At 45.1% G+C, this 16,529-nt stretch overlaps 1 protein-coding gene across 1 annotated transcript in view; it reads left to right on the top strand.

The window, feature by feature from the left end:
- The first annotated feature begins 5,360 nt into the window (after positions 1-5,360).
- The window catches only part of LOC121274924, a 45,934-nt gene continuing 34,765 nt past the window's right edge, over positions 5,361-16,529 (top strand). The window contains exons 1-4 of the mRNA XM_041182301.1: positions 5,361-5,424; positions 6,598-6,891; positions 8,853-9,146; positions 13,942-14,253. Coding sequence (XP_041038235.1) covers positions 5,361-5,424; positions 6,598-6,891; positions 8,853-9,146; positions 13,942-14,253 — 964 coding nt within the window. The remainder of the gene's footprint in view (positions 5,425-6,597; positions 6,892-8,852; positions 9,147-13,941; positions 14,254-16,529) is intronic.

Here is a 16,529-nt window from a genome sequence, read left to right as displayed (position 1 = left end):
CTATTGAGTACCTCAGCCTTTTAGACGCTTTCTCAGGTTGTCTGCCATTCTCTAATCAAAGGCTCTTTATGCTTTACTTAGTTATAATTTGTCTCAGTTAAGTTTCAGCCTGCTTCTCGTTTGTTTTATCCACGTGGCCTCTGTCAAATACAAATGACTTCTGCATCATCATACTGTCTATCGCTTTTGCGGCCTAGGGATTCCCTTGCCATTGATGATTTGCTGCGCTACCTATTTCGTTTTTGGGATCTCACGTTGACTGTCCCGCACATTTCAAGCTGTTCAGTTAAAGTGCTGGCTGCAAAACATTGCTTCAAATTGATCTGGGTCTAATCTATTCTTCTTGCACTGACGTTGGCTGTCCCCTAATTGATTATTCTTATTATGGATAGTTCATTTGTCTCCCCCTACAGCAAACGTCAATTATAATATACATTATTCACTATTCCCTAAATGCGCACCTACTGACAATTGTTCCGCTTGGCCAAGCTGATTTCTTAGGCTGCCCCCCCCCCCCCCCACCCCCTCGAAAACTCTAGCCACTTGTATTTTTTCGTTGGACAAGAAACATATCATTGTGGAATATTTTCCTCAACAAACTCTACTATCTCTTGTCTATGTCGCTGCAAATTCCACAACTAATATCCCAATATATATTCTGGTAATTAATATCTGTCATTGCAGCCGCTCTATTGTAATTACACTGCTCTGTAATTCCCTTGAAATTTATGTCCTCTATATATTTTCAAGTAATATTGCATGTAAAAAAAGAGATGGCATGTTCTATTTTGTTCCTTCGCACTAGCAACATATATTCCTACCTTTACCCTTCTATTATATCCGCTGCCGGTCACTGCAACGTACTCCTTAATTAATAACTAAATTGTTATTACTAATAAATTCATTTCGAGTAAATTAATATTTACTCTTTCATGTGATGTGGAATGCATAGCAAGGCAAGAATGTGTTGACCATCCATGAATGGCTTTGAACAAAGTTGTCTCTTAGTGTCACGGATCTAGCCACCTGAAGGCCACACCTGATAAGGGCGGCAGATCTCCTTTACTAAAGGAGATTACTGAACCAGATAGGTTTTGTTTTCGCAGTAACTGATGATAGCTGCGTGGTCGCCATTATTAAGACACGCGTTCAATACCAGGTTTCAATATCAGGCGTGTAATGGAACCATTGCTGACATTGATCGTGTCGATCTCATTCTCTTAGATCCGTCGACGCAGCCGACGATCTCGACGAATCCCGGATATCTGGTATATGTGGCAGGGGAATCAGTCACCATTACGTGTGCCGTTCCACGTGGTAACTCGGCTGGTCGCTTTCAGTTGATGAAGGACTCGGTTTCTCTCTTAAGCAGCAGCATCGGCCAACAGTCCCTGGCGTACACCATTCCAAATATCACCGCCAGCAGCGAAGGGAGGTACAAGTGCTCCTACCAGAAACAGGTGTCGGGCCGATGGATACCTCCTTCAGTGAGCCGCTCCGTTGGAATCAATTTTACATGTGAGTGAGAAACACAACAGTTCTTTAACATTTGCATTGATGAGTTTTTACATCTCTGCGTAACTAGTCATGTGTGGTGACGTCCACGAAGTTAAAATAAGATCTTAGTGACCGTGAATTTATCTAACGCATTATCAACACCATTGTGTTATTTGTTTAAAGGCCTACCCTTAGGTACTGCACTGGCAACAGGGATCGTGAGACAGTACAAAGTTTCGATCACTAGCGGTTACAAAATAAAACAACTCTTAGAATTCGTGTGTAAAGCTGATACAGCAAGGGGATAAATGCACATCGCGCTCGTCAGTCGCTGAGAACAATGGCGTTGGCCGCCCTCGTTTACCTTTCTTGACGAGTCGGCACGAACACTGCTGGCCGCCGTATGGGAAATGTACGAAACGCATCGACCTGAGCAATTTGTACAATCGTACTACTTGAGCTAACCGTGTGACGTCGTGCATTCATGACGTTTCATATTCCTTGTGCCTTATATCCCGCTCTCGAGTCCCCCGAGACTCGTGCCTTTGCCTCGCCCATTGCAAGAATATAGAGGAGGGGCAGTCCGTTTAGCCCCGGGAGCTGATGACGTCATCCCTTTAGATTACATCGGCTCTGCGACAGGCACCATGAACCCCGGCCGCCCTCTTTCTCTTGTCGAATTTGCATAGCAAGACCTATTAATTAAAAGGAACGATTGACCTAGCATCTACCAACACTGTAAGATGACCTCCAGCGGCTTCGTAATCTGAACTGTCGCCTCCCCCGTGATCCTTGAAGGGATCTCATCCACTCCTGGTGCCTCATCCACTTTAAGTACAGGCAGATCACTCAGGCTCTTCTGAGCTAGCTCCTCTTTATCCTTGACCTGCACTGAGTTTTATTTCCTGGTTAAGGACGATGTAAATTATTCATTGAGTAGCTCGGCCATGTATCGTCCCTCCATGTGTGAATTCCGGCCCACTCGTCACTTGCACACGCTCTAGTATTTATCTACCTGCAGAGCAATTTTGGACGCTTTCTTAGTTTGGCTGTCAGCCTCTTATCATAGTCTCTTTATGCTTTACCGATCTGCAATTTGTCCCAATTAAATCCTGAAACGTTTATGTTCAGACTGCTTCTCTTTTGCATTATCCATGTGGCACTTATCAAATGTGCATCGCATCTTCTTCATCATAAAAGCTATCGCTTTTGCCAACTAGGGATGTTTTTGCCATTGAAGGTTTTTCCGCGCTACATGTCTCCTTTTATGGGATTTACGTTTGCTGAACTGCACACTTCAAACCATCCAACTGTGTCCTGTTACAGTTTTGGCCACTTGACATTGCTTCACTTTGATCTGCGTCAGGTCTATTCTTATCCTAATGACGTTGGCTTTCCCCTAATGAATTATTCTCATTATGGACAGTTTATTTATTTCCTTTCAGAACTCAATGTACAGTGATCACTGTCCACTACATGCTCCCCAACTGACACTCGATCCACTTGGCAAACCTCATTCCCCATCCCACCATACCTCCAAATATCTACCAAAGTTTGCTCTACGTTTGACAAGAGCGATATTATTGTTGAATTTCTTCCTCAGCACACTCAAGGATCTTTTGCCCCTCGCTGACCTTTACACATCTAATATCGCAGTGTATATTTGGGTGATTAGTATCTGTCCATTCATTGCACCTCTCTGTATTTCTCTTGAAAATTATTCGCTCCACAGTTTCCTCCCGTTGATGGCCTGTACACTATATCTAAAATTGTGATGTCATGCTGTATATTGTCTCTATATCGAGACAAACATATTCCCTCGTTAAACCTTCTGCTAAATCTTGTGCATGAAACTGAAGCGCTCTGCACTATCTGTAACTGAATTGTTACTGATAATTAATTCATTATTACGAAATTGAATATTTAACCCTTTACGTGATGTGCGCGTGCCTAGCAAAGCGAGAATGTTTTGCCCATAGTTAAATGCCTTTGAAACTGAGTTGCTGCTGAGGGTCACGAACCTAGCCACGTGTAGGCCCCGCAAGGTAAGGGCGGCAGATTTCCTTCTCTAAAGGACATTAATGAACCAGGTGGCTTTTTTAAAAAAGCAAGGGATGATACATGCATGGTCGCCATTACGACGACTAACTTCTATTAGCAGTCTTCATTAATATCACATATATTCCATCAGCTGCCGGTTTAGGATTTGAACCAGCATTAGCCTGTGTTCTGAACTGCGAATCCAAATATATGGCCTCCACTCCAGCAAAGCCGCGCGGACGACTGTTATATGACTTTAAACTGCTGTAGAACAGAGCAGACTGAGCACTCAAGAGTACAATAGAACCATTGCTAACTGTGACCTTGTTGATTTCATTCCAATAGCTCCGGCAACACAGCCGACGATCTCGACGAGTCCTACATACCCAGTATATGTGGCCGGAGAATCAGTCACCATTAAGTGTACCGTTCCACGTGGTGAATCGGCTGGTCGCTTTCAGTTGCTGAAGGACTCGGTTTCTCTCGTAAGCAGCAACAGCGGCCAACAGTCCCTCACGCATACCATTCCAAATATCGTCGCCAGCAGCGAAGGGAGGTACACATGTTCCTACCAGAAACAGGTGACGGGTCGATGGATACCTCCTTCTCTGAGCCGCTCCGTAGAAATAAGTTTTACATGTGAGTGAGAAACGCAGCAGCCCTTTAACGATAAGTTCGCGATAAGTTTCATATCTTGCTTAACTAGTCTTGTCTAATGATGTATTCGATTAAAATCAAATTGCCTTTGTAACCGGGGATTTATTGAATGCAATGTCAAGACCATTGCGTTAATCGTTTAAAGGCCTATTGTTAAGTGACTGGCCTCCGGGACAATGAGACAGCCCCCTCACGAACAAAGTTTCGATCATTCAAAGTTCCATAAAAAGAATAGTTCTTAGAAATCGTGTGCAAAACTTGCATATCGCGCTCTTGAGTTACTGTGAGTGAAACTAATTTCCCGTGTGCGCGCACACATGCCTTTCTTGACCAGTGGGCACGAACACTGCGCGCAGCACATATGTGGATTGTACAAAACCCATGCATATGATCAATTTGTAAAATCGCACTCTTTTGTCGTAACTGGGCGACATCACGCAAGGATAACGTTTCATATTCCTAGCTTCTTAACTTCTGCTTTCGAGTTTTATCTGCCTCGTGCATTTGCCTCACCCACGATAAGGATATAGAGGAGGTGCCCCTCGAACGGTGACGTCATTCCATTTGATTACCCCCGATGACGTCATTCAATTTGATCACCCCTGAGCTTTGACTGACTTCATGAACGCCCATCGCCTCACTTCTCTCATCGAATTTGAGTAACAAGACATAATCATTAAAATTAAAGATGGATCAAACATCCACAAGCATTGTAAAATTGTGTCCTGCAGCTCCGTAATTCCAACTGCCACTTCCCTCATTATCTTTGAAAGCATCTCATACAATCCTGGGGCCTCATCCAATTTAAATACAGGCAGCCCATCCAGGGTCTGCTCCTTCTCAGGTTTATTCCCTTCAAGTCTCTGCGCTAGCTCCTCTTTAGCCATGACCTGCACTGCGTTTTAATTCTTGCTAAAGACCGATGGGAATTATTCATTGAATAACTCAGTCATGCATCGTACCTCCATGTGTGAATTCCGCCCTAGTTCCACAACCGGTCCACTCGTCATTTAAACACACCCTAGTATTTATATGCCCACAGAGCACCTTTGGACTCTTTCTTAGTTTGACTGCCAGCCACTTTTCATAGGCTCTTTATTTGCAATTTGTCCCAAGTAAACAGTGAAACGTTTATTTTTAGACTGCTTCTCGTTTGCATATTCTACATGACATCTACCAAATGCAGACCCCTCCTCTTCATCATCATGTCTATCGCTTTTGCCAACCATGGTTTGTTTCCTTGCCATGGGCGATTTGTCTGCGCAACATATTTCCTTTCATGGAATTTACGTTAACTTTGCTGCACTCTTCATACCATCCAACTGTTCAGTTACAATTTTCACTACTTAACATTGCTCTAAATTGATCTGCGTCGGATCTATTCTTACCCAACTTACGGTGGCTTTCCCCTAATTAATTAGTCTCATTATGGATAGTATATTTATATATTTTTCTGCTTTCAGAAAACCTCAAAATCAATGTACATTGATCACTGTCAACTAAATGCTCCCGTAAAGACACTCCTACCGGTTGTCCCACCTCATTCGCCAGCACACCACCCCTCCAAAAATCTAGCAAATTCTATTTTCCATAGGACACGAAACGTATTATGGAAGATATGTTTCCTTGGCACACTCTAGGATCTCTTGCACCTCGGTGCCCTTGACACATCTAATATCCTTGTATATATTTGGGCGATTAATATCTGTGATTATAACCAGTCCCTATTAATTCAACTCTTCTGTCATTCCCGTTAAAATTATTTCCTCTGCATTGTTTCCAAAAGTTGATGACATGTACACCACATCTAAAAATGTGATGTCATGTTGCATATTGCCCCTGCGTCAAGACTAATATATTCCCCCCTTAAACCGTCTGCCATATCTTATGCATGAAACTGCAAGTTCCTCCTCAATTAATAACTGTATTGTTATTATTAATCAACTCATTATCACGAGGCTAAATATTTATTCTTTTATGTGATGTGCACCTGCCTAGCAAAGTTTCCCATCCGTAAATGGCTTTGAAGTGAGTTGCCAGGAACATAGCCGTGTGTAGGTCACACTGGGTAAGGGCAGCAGATACCCCTTCCGAAAGGAAATGGATGAACAAGAAGCTTTTGTTTTGCAACAGTTGATGATTGATGCATGATCGCCAGTATTAGGACGAGTTTTCAATGGTAGCTTTTATTAATTTCACTTATATTCCATCAGCTGTCATCTTGGAATTTGGATCAAGCAGCATTAGCCTGTGTTTCTGAACTGTGAATCCAATGACATGACCATCACGCCGCACGGATGACTCATATATGACTATCACCTCCAGTAGAACGGAACAGACTGAAATCTCTGGAGCGCAGTAGAACCATTGCTAACATTGATCTTGTTGATTTCATTATTTTAGATCCGTCCACGCAGCCGACGATCTCGACGAGTCCTGCTCACCCAGTCTATGTGGAAGGCGAATCCGTCACCATTAAGTGTGCCGTTCCACGTGGTAACTCGGATGGTCGTTTTCAGTTGATGAAGGACTCGGTGTCCCTCTTAAGCAGCAGCGTCGGCCAACAGTCCCTCACGCACACCGTTCCAAGTGTCACCGCCAGCAGCGAAGGGAGGTACACCTGTTCCTACCAGGAACAGGTGTCGGGTCGGTGGATACCTCCTTCTCTGAGCCGCTCCATTCAGATAAGTTTTACATGTGAGTGAGACACGCAGCAATTCTTTAACAATAACATTTACTGAAGCATTCCTGATAAGTTTTATATATTTTGCGTAACTGCTCTTGCGTAGTGAAGACCTCTAATGAAAAAGCAAATGATTTTCGTTACCGTGGGTTTATTTAACGCAGGGTCACATTGCGCTATTTAGTCTAACTTTAGGTGACTGGCAGCAGGAATCATGAGGCAGTACTCTCACAGGCACAAGTTTCGATCACCTAAAGTTGCCAAAAAGAGAAACAATTCTTAGACAGCGTGTACAGAAGTGACATCGCCGGGGGAAAAGAAAGCTCCTCCCGCATTTCAGTTTGCAACAAATCAATGGCAACTTCCTGTGTGCACTCTCATACGCCCTTCTTGATGAGTGGGTGCTAACAATGCAAGCAGCCACGCGCAAAATTTCCGAAATGAGTATGTCTCAGCAATGTGGAAAATCAGACCATTTGTTCTCACTGGGTGACGTCACGCAATCGTGACGTTCCATTTTCCTTCTGCCTGATATGCTGCTATCGGGTTTTCTGAGCCTCCTGCATTGGTCTCACCCACTTGGCCGAACAAAGGAGAGGCATGGCCCATTCAGCCCCTCGCGCTGGTGCCGTCACTCAATTGGACCCTTAGGCGGAGGAGCAGAAGTAGACTATCCGGACTATTGAGTCTGCCCCGCCCTTCAATGAGATCGTGGCTGATCTGTTAATCCTTGTCACCACTTACCAGCCGCTTCCGCTTCCCGTGATTCCCTGATTGATTCAAACTCTGCCAATCCCAGCCCTGAATATACTTAACGACCCACCTCCCCAGCCCTCTGTGGTAAAGAATCCCGCAGATTATCAACCCTCTGGGAGGAGAAATTCCTCTTCACCTCTGCCTTAAAACGGCGACCCATCGCTCTCAGTTCACGTCCTCTGGTCCTAGACACGCCCATAGAGGGTAACAACCTCTCAGCATCTAGCATGTCAAGCCCCCTAAGAACCTCATATTTTTCACTTGCATGGCTTCTCATTCTTCAAAACTCCAATGAGTACCGGCCCAACCTCTCCGCATAAGGAATTCCCTCCATACCTGGGATCAACCTGACGACCCTTCTCCAGACTGCCCCACCACCCACCCCCACCCCACACCCACCCCCCATGCCTTTCTTTGATAAGGGGACCAAAACTGTTCACAGTATTCCAGTTGTGGACCAACACCTGCCTTATGTAGTTTGACAGGACTTTCCTACTTTTGTACTCCATTCCCTTTGAAATAAAGGCAAACATTCCATTTGCCTTAACCATTACCTGCTGGACTTGTTAGCTAGCTATTTGAGGTTCTTGCAGATTTCATTTGATAGCCCCTTTGATATTTTCCCTCGTGGTCCCCTGAATTCTGGCCTTCTCTTTCTCCCTATATTCCTGTTAACGACATGTACCGTCATGGCTAGGTGCTTCCCCTCGCCCCTGCGTGTTTTCTGCTGCCATTAATGAAACCCTTGACCCTGTCGTCAACAAGGCAGCATGTTATTCCATACTCACACCTGCAGCCTCAGTAACGTCCACCTGTTTTTTTTAACTTCGATTTCCCTATCACTTAACGACTACTCCCTGTCACCCTGCAGGGCTGACCTAACCGCTGTACCATGAAGCTTGTTCTGGCTGCATTTCCCCAGGTTAACCTACCCCTTCAGCAGCATTCAGAACTGAATGCTGGCTGAACAGTAAGATGCAATCAGGGGCGTTCTTACAACCGCTGCATCAGTTTCTTTTCAGTAAGGCTATCAGGATTCTCCAAAGACAATATCTGTGCATGGACACTAATAAACAGGAAATAGGGATTCTGCTCTCACTAATGTCACGGGCTGTATTCTGATAGCAGAGAATGCCACTGTTGCACACTGGATCAGCTTGAACACTCAGTGCCACAGTCGGATTCATTGAAATTGACCTTACTGATGTTAACCTTTCAGATCCTGCAACTCAACCGACCATCTCTTCGATTCCTGCAATCCCAGTGCATGTAACAGGAGAATCAGTCACCATTACTTGCACAGTTCCACGATGTGACTCGCCTGGTCACTTTCAGTTGATAAAGGACTCGGTTTCGGTCATGAACAGCACCATCCGTGAACTGTCCCTCACCTATACAATTCCAAATATTTCCACTAGCAGTGAAGGGAGGTACATCTGTACATACCAGACAAAGGTGTCGGGTCGATGGATACCTTCATCCCGGAGTCAATCGATTGAAATACTTGTTACACGTGAGTGCCGCTAACAGAATTTCTCTAATATTTGCAGAGTTTTGGGCCAGAATTTATTACCCATCTCCATTTGCCAGTGAGAAGGTCATGGTGAGCTACCTCTCTGAACCGCTGCAGCCCATGTGGTGTAGGTGCCCCCACAGCACTGTTAGCGAGGGAGTTCCAGGATATTGACCCAGCGACAGTGAAGGAAGGGCCGATATGTTTTCAAGTCAGGATGGTGACTGACTTGGAGAGGGACTTCAAGATGATGGTGTTCCCATCTATCTGCTGCCCTTCTCCTAGATATTAGTGGTCGTGGGACTGTGGCTGATCTGTGACCTAATTCCATAGAAAAGCTCTCACCCCACAAACGTTAATACATCTGAATAATGAAACCCGTCACTCTCAACTTTAAAAACACTAACTGTTCTAGCACCAGTTAGGGTTTTCTGAAGACTGTTACAAATTTTGAACAAACTAATTGGCTCCATTATGCCCTGAATTTAACTTTCAGACTGTGTCCCAAAGTTTTGTCCTCCCCGACCTAACAGAGCTTCCCTCTGCCTCTCCCAATTTTCCACTTAATAACTTGAAAAAGTTTTTCAATTAACCCTTTAACTCCATAACCCTTACTGAACCCGCACAGGGAGATCATGTTGGAATTTTATGGAACATTGGCCAGGGCACGGCTGGAGTGCTGTGTGCAGTTCTGGTCGTCACGTTATAGGATAAGTGTGATTGCACTGGAGGGGGTGCAGAGGAGATTCACTGGGATGTTTCCTGGCATGAAATATTTAAGTTACGAAGAGAGCTTGGATAGACTTGGGCTGTTCTCGTTGGAGCAGAGAAGACTGAGGGGCGACCTGATTGAGGTGTACAAGATTATGAGGGGCATGGACAGGGTGTACAGAGAGCAGCTGTTCCCCTTAGTTGAAGGGTCAGTCATGAGGGATCATAAGTTCAATAAGATGCAGGAGGTTTAGGGGGGATGTGAGGAAAAACTTTTTTACCCAGAGGGAGGTGATGGTCTGGAATGCGCTGCCTGGGAGGGTGATGGAGACGGGTTGCCACACATCCTTTAAAAAGTACCTGGATGAGCACTTGGCACCTCATAACATTCAAGGCTATGGGCCAAGTGCTGGTAAATGGGATTAGGTAGGTAGGTAGGTCAGGTGTTTCTCACATGTCGGAGCAGACTCGGTGGGCCGAATGTCCTCTTCTGCACTGTGTGATTCTGTGATTCTGTAAGGACGCCACCCTGGCTTGTGTAATAGCTCCCCTTAACAACCATTGTCTACATATCACTGCGGGTGTTTGTTGCACTGTTATGACCGATGCAACTGGTACAGCTGATAACTGTTATAACCTATAAGTTTAAGTGTTGCGTTTGAGATGCAGTTCTAAATTCAGCAACTAGACCACTAGATCTCGAGGTTTTACATTAACTAAATGAAACATTTCATCGATTTACACAGGTTCTAATATATAAACAAATAGCTATAAATTACTAGTATCATAACTTATATCAAATTCCCAAACTGACCTCCATTCAATCAACAGCAACCTTTAGACTTAACCAAATGCTAGGCAAAGCATGTTCACCTTCCGAATTCAAGATGATGTTCTTTCACTTTGGCTGCTGTGGAGAAAGGTGGAGGCTTGCAGATGCCTTTTGATCTCACATTGTTTCTGTTCTGCACAGCCGAAAAATACTGAAGTGATATATATCAGCCCCATTGGTGGGTAGCTGCTATATAGGCGTCAGTTTCCACCCCACTTCTTGAATGGTCTATTCGCAAAATGCAAATGCACGCTACCTCTCTTACGTATCAAAACCAGTACACATCAAAGCACCGAGACTAGCTGGTTTTAATCCGATTAAGACACACCCACAGACTAAACCTCTATTTTAAAAGTAAATTATTTTCAAAAATATTATATACATTAATAGCTTCATGACATGCACAGCGATATATCCTCCCTGTGGCGATCAAGTGCTGCTCTCAGGTTGTATAAGCCTGGCTTTCAGTATTTGAACCATGACTTTTATCCCCTGACTGTAGATATGAACACAAACCGGCAATTATATATTTGCACCTCTCCCTTACATTTAATGTTCACTGCACCTGGAGCCCAAGTCACTTAACGAATCAATGAATGCATTTTGGCAAAGCACAGTTTCCTACTTCTGCCTTTGCTGATTGAGGTGCAATCAGGAATCCGGATAACTCAAGCTAGTGCATGCGATTGAACCTAATACAAGGGCTGCTCCTAAGCCAGGACAATTTGCATTTGTACAGAAGTGTAGATGGAAATCTTGGAAGGTTGCTGTTGATAATCCCGGACCGTTCAATTCCATTAACGTGGTCTCAGCCCACCACAAGTCAAAAGCACACAATGTATTTGGCAATTGTAAGAGTCATTAAGGATGCACTTCTCCATGTGGATAACCCCGGTGGTCGACTGCTGTGTCTAAAATTATCGGTTCGTAGATAGAAAGTGCCGCAAGCAAGACATCCCTAACATATCCAATTAGACACATCGTCAGGGGCAACGAAGTGAGATGAAGTGTTTTTGTGTCTTAATTCTGGTTTTTAACCAGACACATGTCTTGAAAACGTTCTTCACAGCGTTAAATCAACAGAATAACTCTCACCACAAAAGTGCAACTATCAGTTTCACTACACTTACAAATGATTAGACAATCGCGGAAAACAATCTAATTCTTCACCAGGTGCTTTCAGGAATTTATGCTCTGCCTCGGAGGTAACTCGTTATGAAACAGTTATTTCTGTTATACACATTTTTTTAAACACATCGAGTCACTTTCCTCCCTGTCTAGGCAGCACCTGATGCTCAATGATGTCATTGCCCTTAAACTTGAGACATCCGAGCAGGAGCCTGTGGGGTTTCCCTCCATTTACCCCAGCCCGCCGTGCCAAGCCTCCCCGCTGTCCTGCCCAGCACCCTGCACTTGCACCCAACCTCACCTGGGTCCCAAGGTGGCCTCCGTCATTCTCTCATGTCCACTCAGCGATTGCCAATTTCCAAGTGGCCCATTTGATGTGCTTTCTTACAACTGCGGGAGCCGCTAGATTAAACCTGCTCCCTTCCTTCCATTTGCGCCATGGGACATTTCCCTTCTTCCCAAGACAGCAGTTGCGCCTCTGGTCCCTATTTCAACTGAAAGACAGCAACTGTGACAGTGGATGACCTCCTCGTTACTGTGTAATTCCCTACAATGCTGCTTCATTAGGCACACGTTTTAGAGTTGGCCGCCACACAACTAACCACTGAGGCACAAGCTAATAGTATTGCTCCCCCCGTTCCTGCGTGCACATTGGCAAAGATCCTTCAGCAGCATTTTAACGAGCAAGGTGAAACAACTCTTCAATTATTGGTTAATGGAATATGAACATCACTGGCGGAGATCCAGCATCTCAGGCCAACTACATTGCGCCAGATGCCCCTCTGAGCACTGTCCAACACCTTGGCATCTTCAGCTGGTTCACCCACATCTCTTCTTATAGCATAAAGGCAGACATGGCGAGGTTCTTTGAAGATGACACAAGGTTATGACCCATTTGTGGCTGCTTTGAAAATTCTGCAGGCTAATAATTGGCACGTAGCATTTGGGTTATATTGCAAAAAAGCAATGACCTGTGCAGACATGGGAGAATCTAGTCCGCCCCGCTCACCCTACTATTAAATCCTTGGTGATGGGGGCCTGGTGCGATGGGAAAAGGCTTCATTGACTAGAAACCTAACTATGTTAGCCATTAGAGGAGCAATTCAAACCATTGATGTTCATGGCAAGGTACTATCCCCTGACACCCAAAAAAGCTGCCCAGCTCAATCTGCAAGGTGGTGTGCAAGGCGTTAACTCTGCAATTGCCTGGTTGAGTTATATATTTAGCTGCGCTCCAGAATCTCGGGACCATCCAAGACCAAGCAGCTCGCTCAATCGGGGTCCCATGCAGAACCAGTGAACAGTGTGTACCATGCGTAATATGCACTGCAGCAGCTCGCCAAGTTTCCTTCGACAGCACTTTCCAAACAGACGAAGTGTACCCACCATATAAACAAGTAAAGTAGTTGCATTGGAATTGAACAGCTATTCAAGATGTGCACCATCTGTACTTAGAACTACAATGCCCTTCCTTCCCATTAGAAGCCAGCACATTAGGTCACTGTGCGAGGTTTTACGCCACAACACCGACAGCAGGTCAATAAGGTGGCTGACCACCGCCATACCGCCATCTTTCGGACAATTAGAGAATGGCCATAAATGCCCATCTTTCCAGTGACGTCTATGTAAAATAATAGATTAACCAGAACAAATGATGTGAAAGGGAAGTGAGATTTTGCTGACTGGATAAGAGATCCTGTACCCGAAAACATAATAGAATCTGTTTCTAGACATAATGAAAATAGGGGCTGGACAGTATGTTCAGAATGAGGAGCTTAGTTGCTTATTGGGATTACACAAAGTTATTGCGAAAATTAGCCTAAAAGCAACTGCTGCTTCAAAGAGTTGGCACAACCACGATTGGCCTCATCTATGTTCTATTTTCTTCGATTGTAAATTGCAGTTTCCCAACATGCCATGGGGTTACATAGACCACTTGATCTCTTGAACTACGGTTGTTAATAATTGCAGAAACCGCTAGCCAATGACATTCTTTGTCTCTATCTGACACGCGGGAGATTCCTTGGCTCGAAGACTGACATATATAAAGGAAATGAATGAACTGCTAATGTTTTGAATGCACCATGTGCCTTGGAAGTAACAGTTCCTCCAATGTTATCTCAGCCTTCAGCGTGATGCTGGTGAATGCGGATGACCGTTGCACCGGGAGAGTGGAGATTTATCGTGATGGCAAATGGGGGACGGTCTGCGACGATGGCTGGGATATTCCCCAGGGCAGAGTGGTGTGCAATCAACTTGGCTGTGGCTCCGCCATATCTGTGCACGGCGGCGCCCACTTTGGACAAGGCAAGGGGACCATTTGGGTGAACGACTTTGCATGCGAGGGAACAGAATCGTCTCTGCAGTCCTGCGCCCGGGAATGGGGGAGCAACGGCTGCCGCCATGGCAAAGAAGCAGGTGTGATCTGCAATCCAGGTAAGAGCAAACTACTCCAAATTAAAAGGCCTGTTGCGCGTGATTAAGTTGTTACAGTATTGCTCCGCAGACTGAGCACACACACCCAGCATGTGTTGAATGTTGATGTCAGTTTGCTGCATTATGGAACTCAACATGCATTGGCTGCAGGGTTGAATGTGCAGGCAGACCCGCTAACCCGAAGAACAGGTAGAACAGCCAACCTGCACGAAAGTGTTCGGGTTTTTTTGTTCTCAAAGTGATGGAGCGGTAAGATTATACAGCTTCATTCAGGTTAACAAAATGTGCAGCATTGGGGGATGGGTGTGGATGATGCTAATCAGACAAACTAAAACCGGCCAAGGAAAGGTCAAAGTTCCAAAACTGTTTATGACGTTGTTCATGTGGTTGGCCCGTAAGTGCCCTATGAAATAGACTCGCCACCAAGTTCAAAGGTCATGCGGGATGGGCAACAATCTCTGCCCTTTCCAGCCATAGCCGCATCCCATGAAAGGGCCAAAAAGAGAAAACTTTAGCAGGCTGATTTAAAAATTTATTGGCCCAAGGTATAACCCTTCATTTAAGAGACTTGAGTCTGTCTTCCATTTTGGTGGCTACTCATCATTCCAGATCTCGTGACGGTGTTAGCTTCCCGAGGCTCGGGCCAACACTTTAGTGTCCTTAACTTGTAGGTGCATTGGAACCATATACATGTTCGTAGTGCTGATTGTTGCTTGTTGATATCGTACCCTTCTATAACCTCACTCCCCCTTGCCCATCTTTGAACAACCCCCCCATGCCATTGGATTATCTGTCACTGCTGGGCAGCTCCCTCTGCTGCCTACTTTGATTGAAATCTCCTTGGCATTGCACCAGCCATTGCTTGGAGCTCATTGGACCTTGGATGGCTATCTACCTTAGATATCACCATGGAAAATCAGGCTCCCTCTATAGGATGCCGTTCTCTAAGAGTTCGTCCTATGTGCAACTTAGGAGGTCCTACACCTGGATGCCAGTGAACTCCAATTCCATCCTCCCTGGCTTTTAAAGGCAAGTTTCGCCTGTGATGCTGAGAATTCTGGAAGGCTTTGGCCTGGCACTGCCGTTCGAACATGCTCCCCAGACTTGGTTTCCGCTGGGAACAGCAGGACCATGTCTAAAGGTGTCGCTCTCACATGCAACTTGGCAATACAGAAGAGTTGCTTTGTCCTTCTGCCCTTCACAAGAGGGAGATCATCAGTTCGGCAAGGCTGTTAGACGTTGGGTTGTGTGGCGCAGCTTCCAAGTGTGCTCTGCTCTATTTGGCGCAAATGCCCGCCAATGAAACCCGCCAGCAAACTGTGCCCCGTTGTCCAATATGGGTTCCTCAGGGGAGCCAAGCATACTGAAGATCGAGCACATTGATTCTTCCATGTGGTCGCCGAGCAGATGATTGGTGATTGGGAACGTCTTGAAGCAACCACTGACTAATGAAAGCAGTCATAACCGTGGGCAGCGAACAATTCTGTAGCAATTTTGGACCAAGAATGCGAAGGGGGCACCCTGAGATTGTACTGATTCGACATGTTAATGTGGTTGGTGAGTCTGGCACGCTTCGGACAACCCAGCTGTTTTTTCGATAGTTCTATTGATTCCTGGCCAGTATTAGTTACCATCGCCCGGGTGCTTGTCGGATTTATGCTCTTAATACCCGATGCAACTACAGCGTTATGTCCGCGCTTTGAAATCAAACATGAGTACTTGTCTTCCCTTTGGAATTCATACCACTTAAAAAAAGAACATAAATCTTCTCGGTACAGTCAAGAGAACCACCAAATGGGTTCAGTACTTCTTGTGTCATGTCATGTCTAATTTTAGAATCACTACCCAAAATTCCTGAAGTCGTGGTTATTTCCCTCCTCCTGGAGCTGGTTAAGCAGAAATTCGTGTTAAGCAGAAATCACCGCATCGACATTGAACACATTGTCAACGGTCATGTATACGCTACGGAATTGTGGGTCTAGCGAAACATCCGCAGCTGTGGTCTTTTGTTTGGATCAGGAAACCTGTCCAGTGTCCCTGAAGAAACCAATGTGTTACCCGGTTTGTGAGAGGCTTTGCAGCCATATCACGGTGCTTTTAGTAGATGTTGCTGCAGTCTAAGTGGAGCGCTGGAAATTGGCGTGTGCCAGTCTATTGCTAGTGAACAGTGGTCGATTTCTACTACAAAGCATTTTTGTACCTGCGGACCTGAAAATGCAAAATACAAGAAACCGAGCGCTCTATTTAGAATGATTTGATTGCTATTGAGGTAGACT

The sequence above is a fragment of the Carcharodon carcharias genome (genome assembly GCF_017639515.1).
Source record: "Carcharodon carcharias isolate sCarCar2 chromosome 39 unlocalized genomic scaffold, sCarCar2.pri SUPER_39_unloc_1, whole genome shotgun sequence".
Taxonomy (NCBI): domain Eukaryota; kingdom Metazoa; phylum Chordata; class Chondrichthyes; order Lamniformes; family Lamnidae; genus Carcharodon; species Carcharodon carcharias.
The sequence above is the reverse complement of the archived record's forward strand: the minus strand, read 5'-3'. Positions and strand labels throughout refer to the sequence as shown.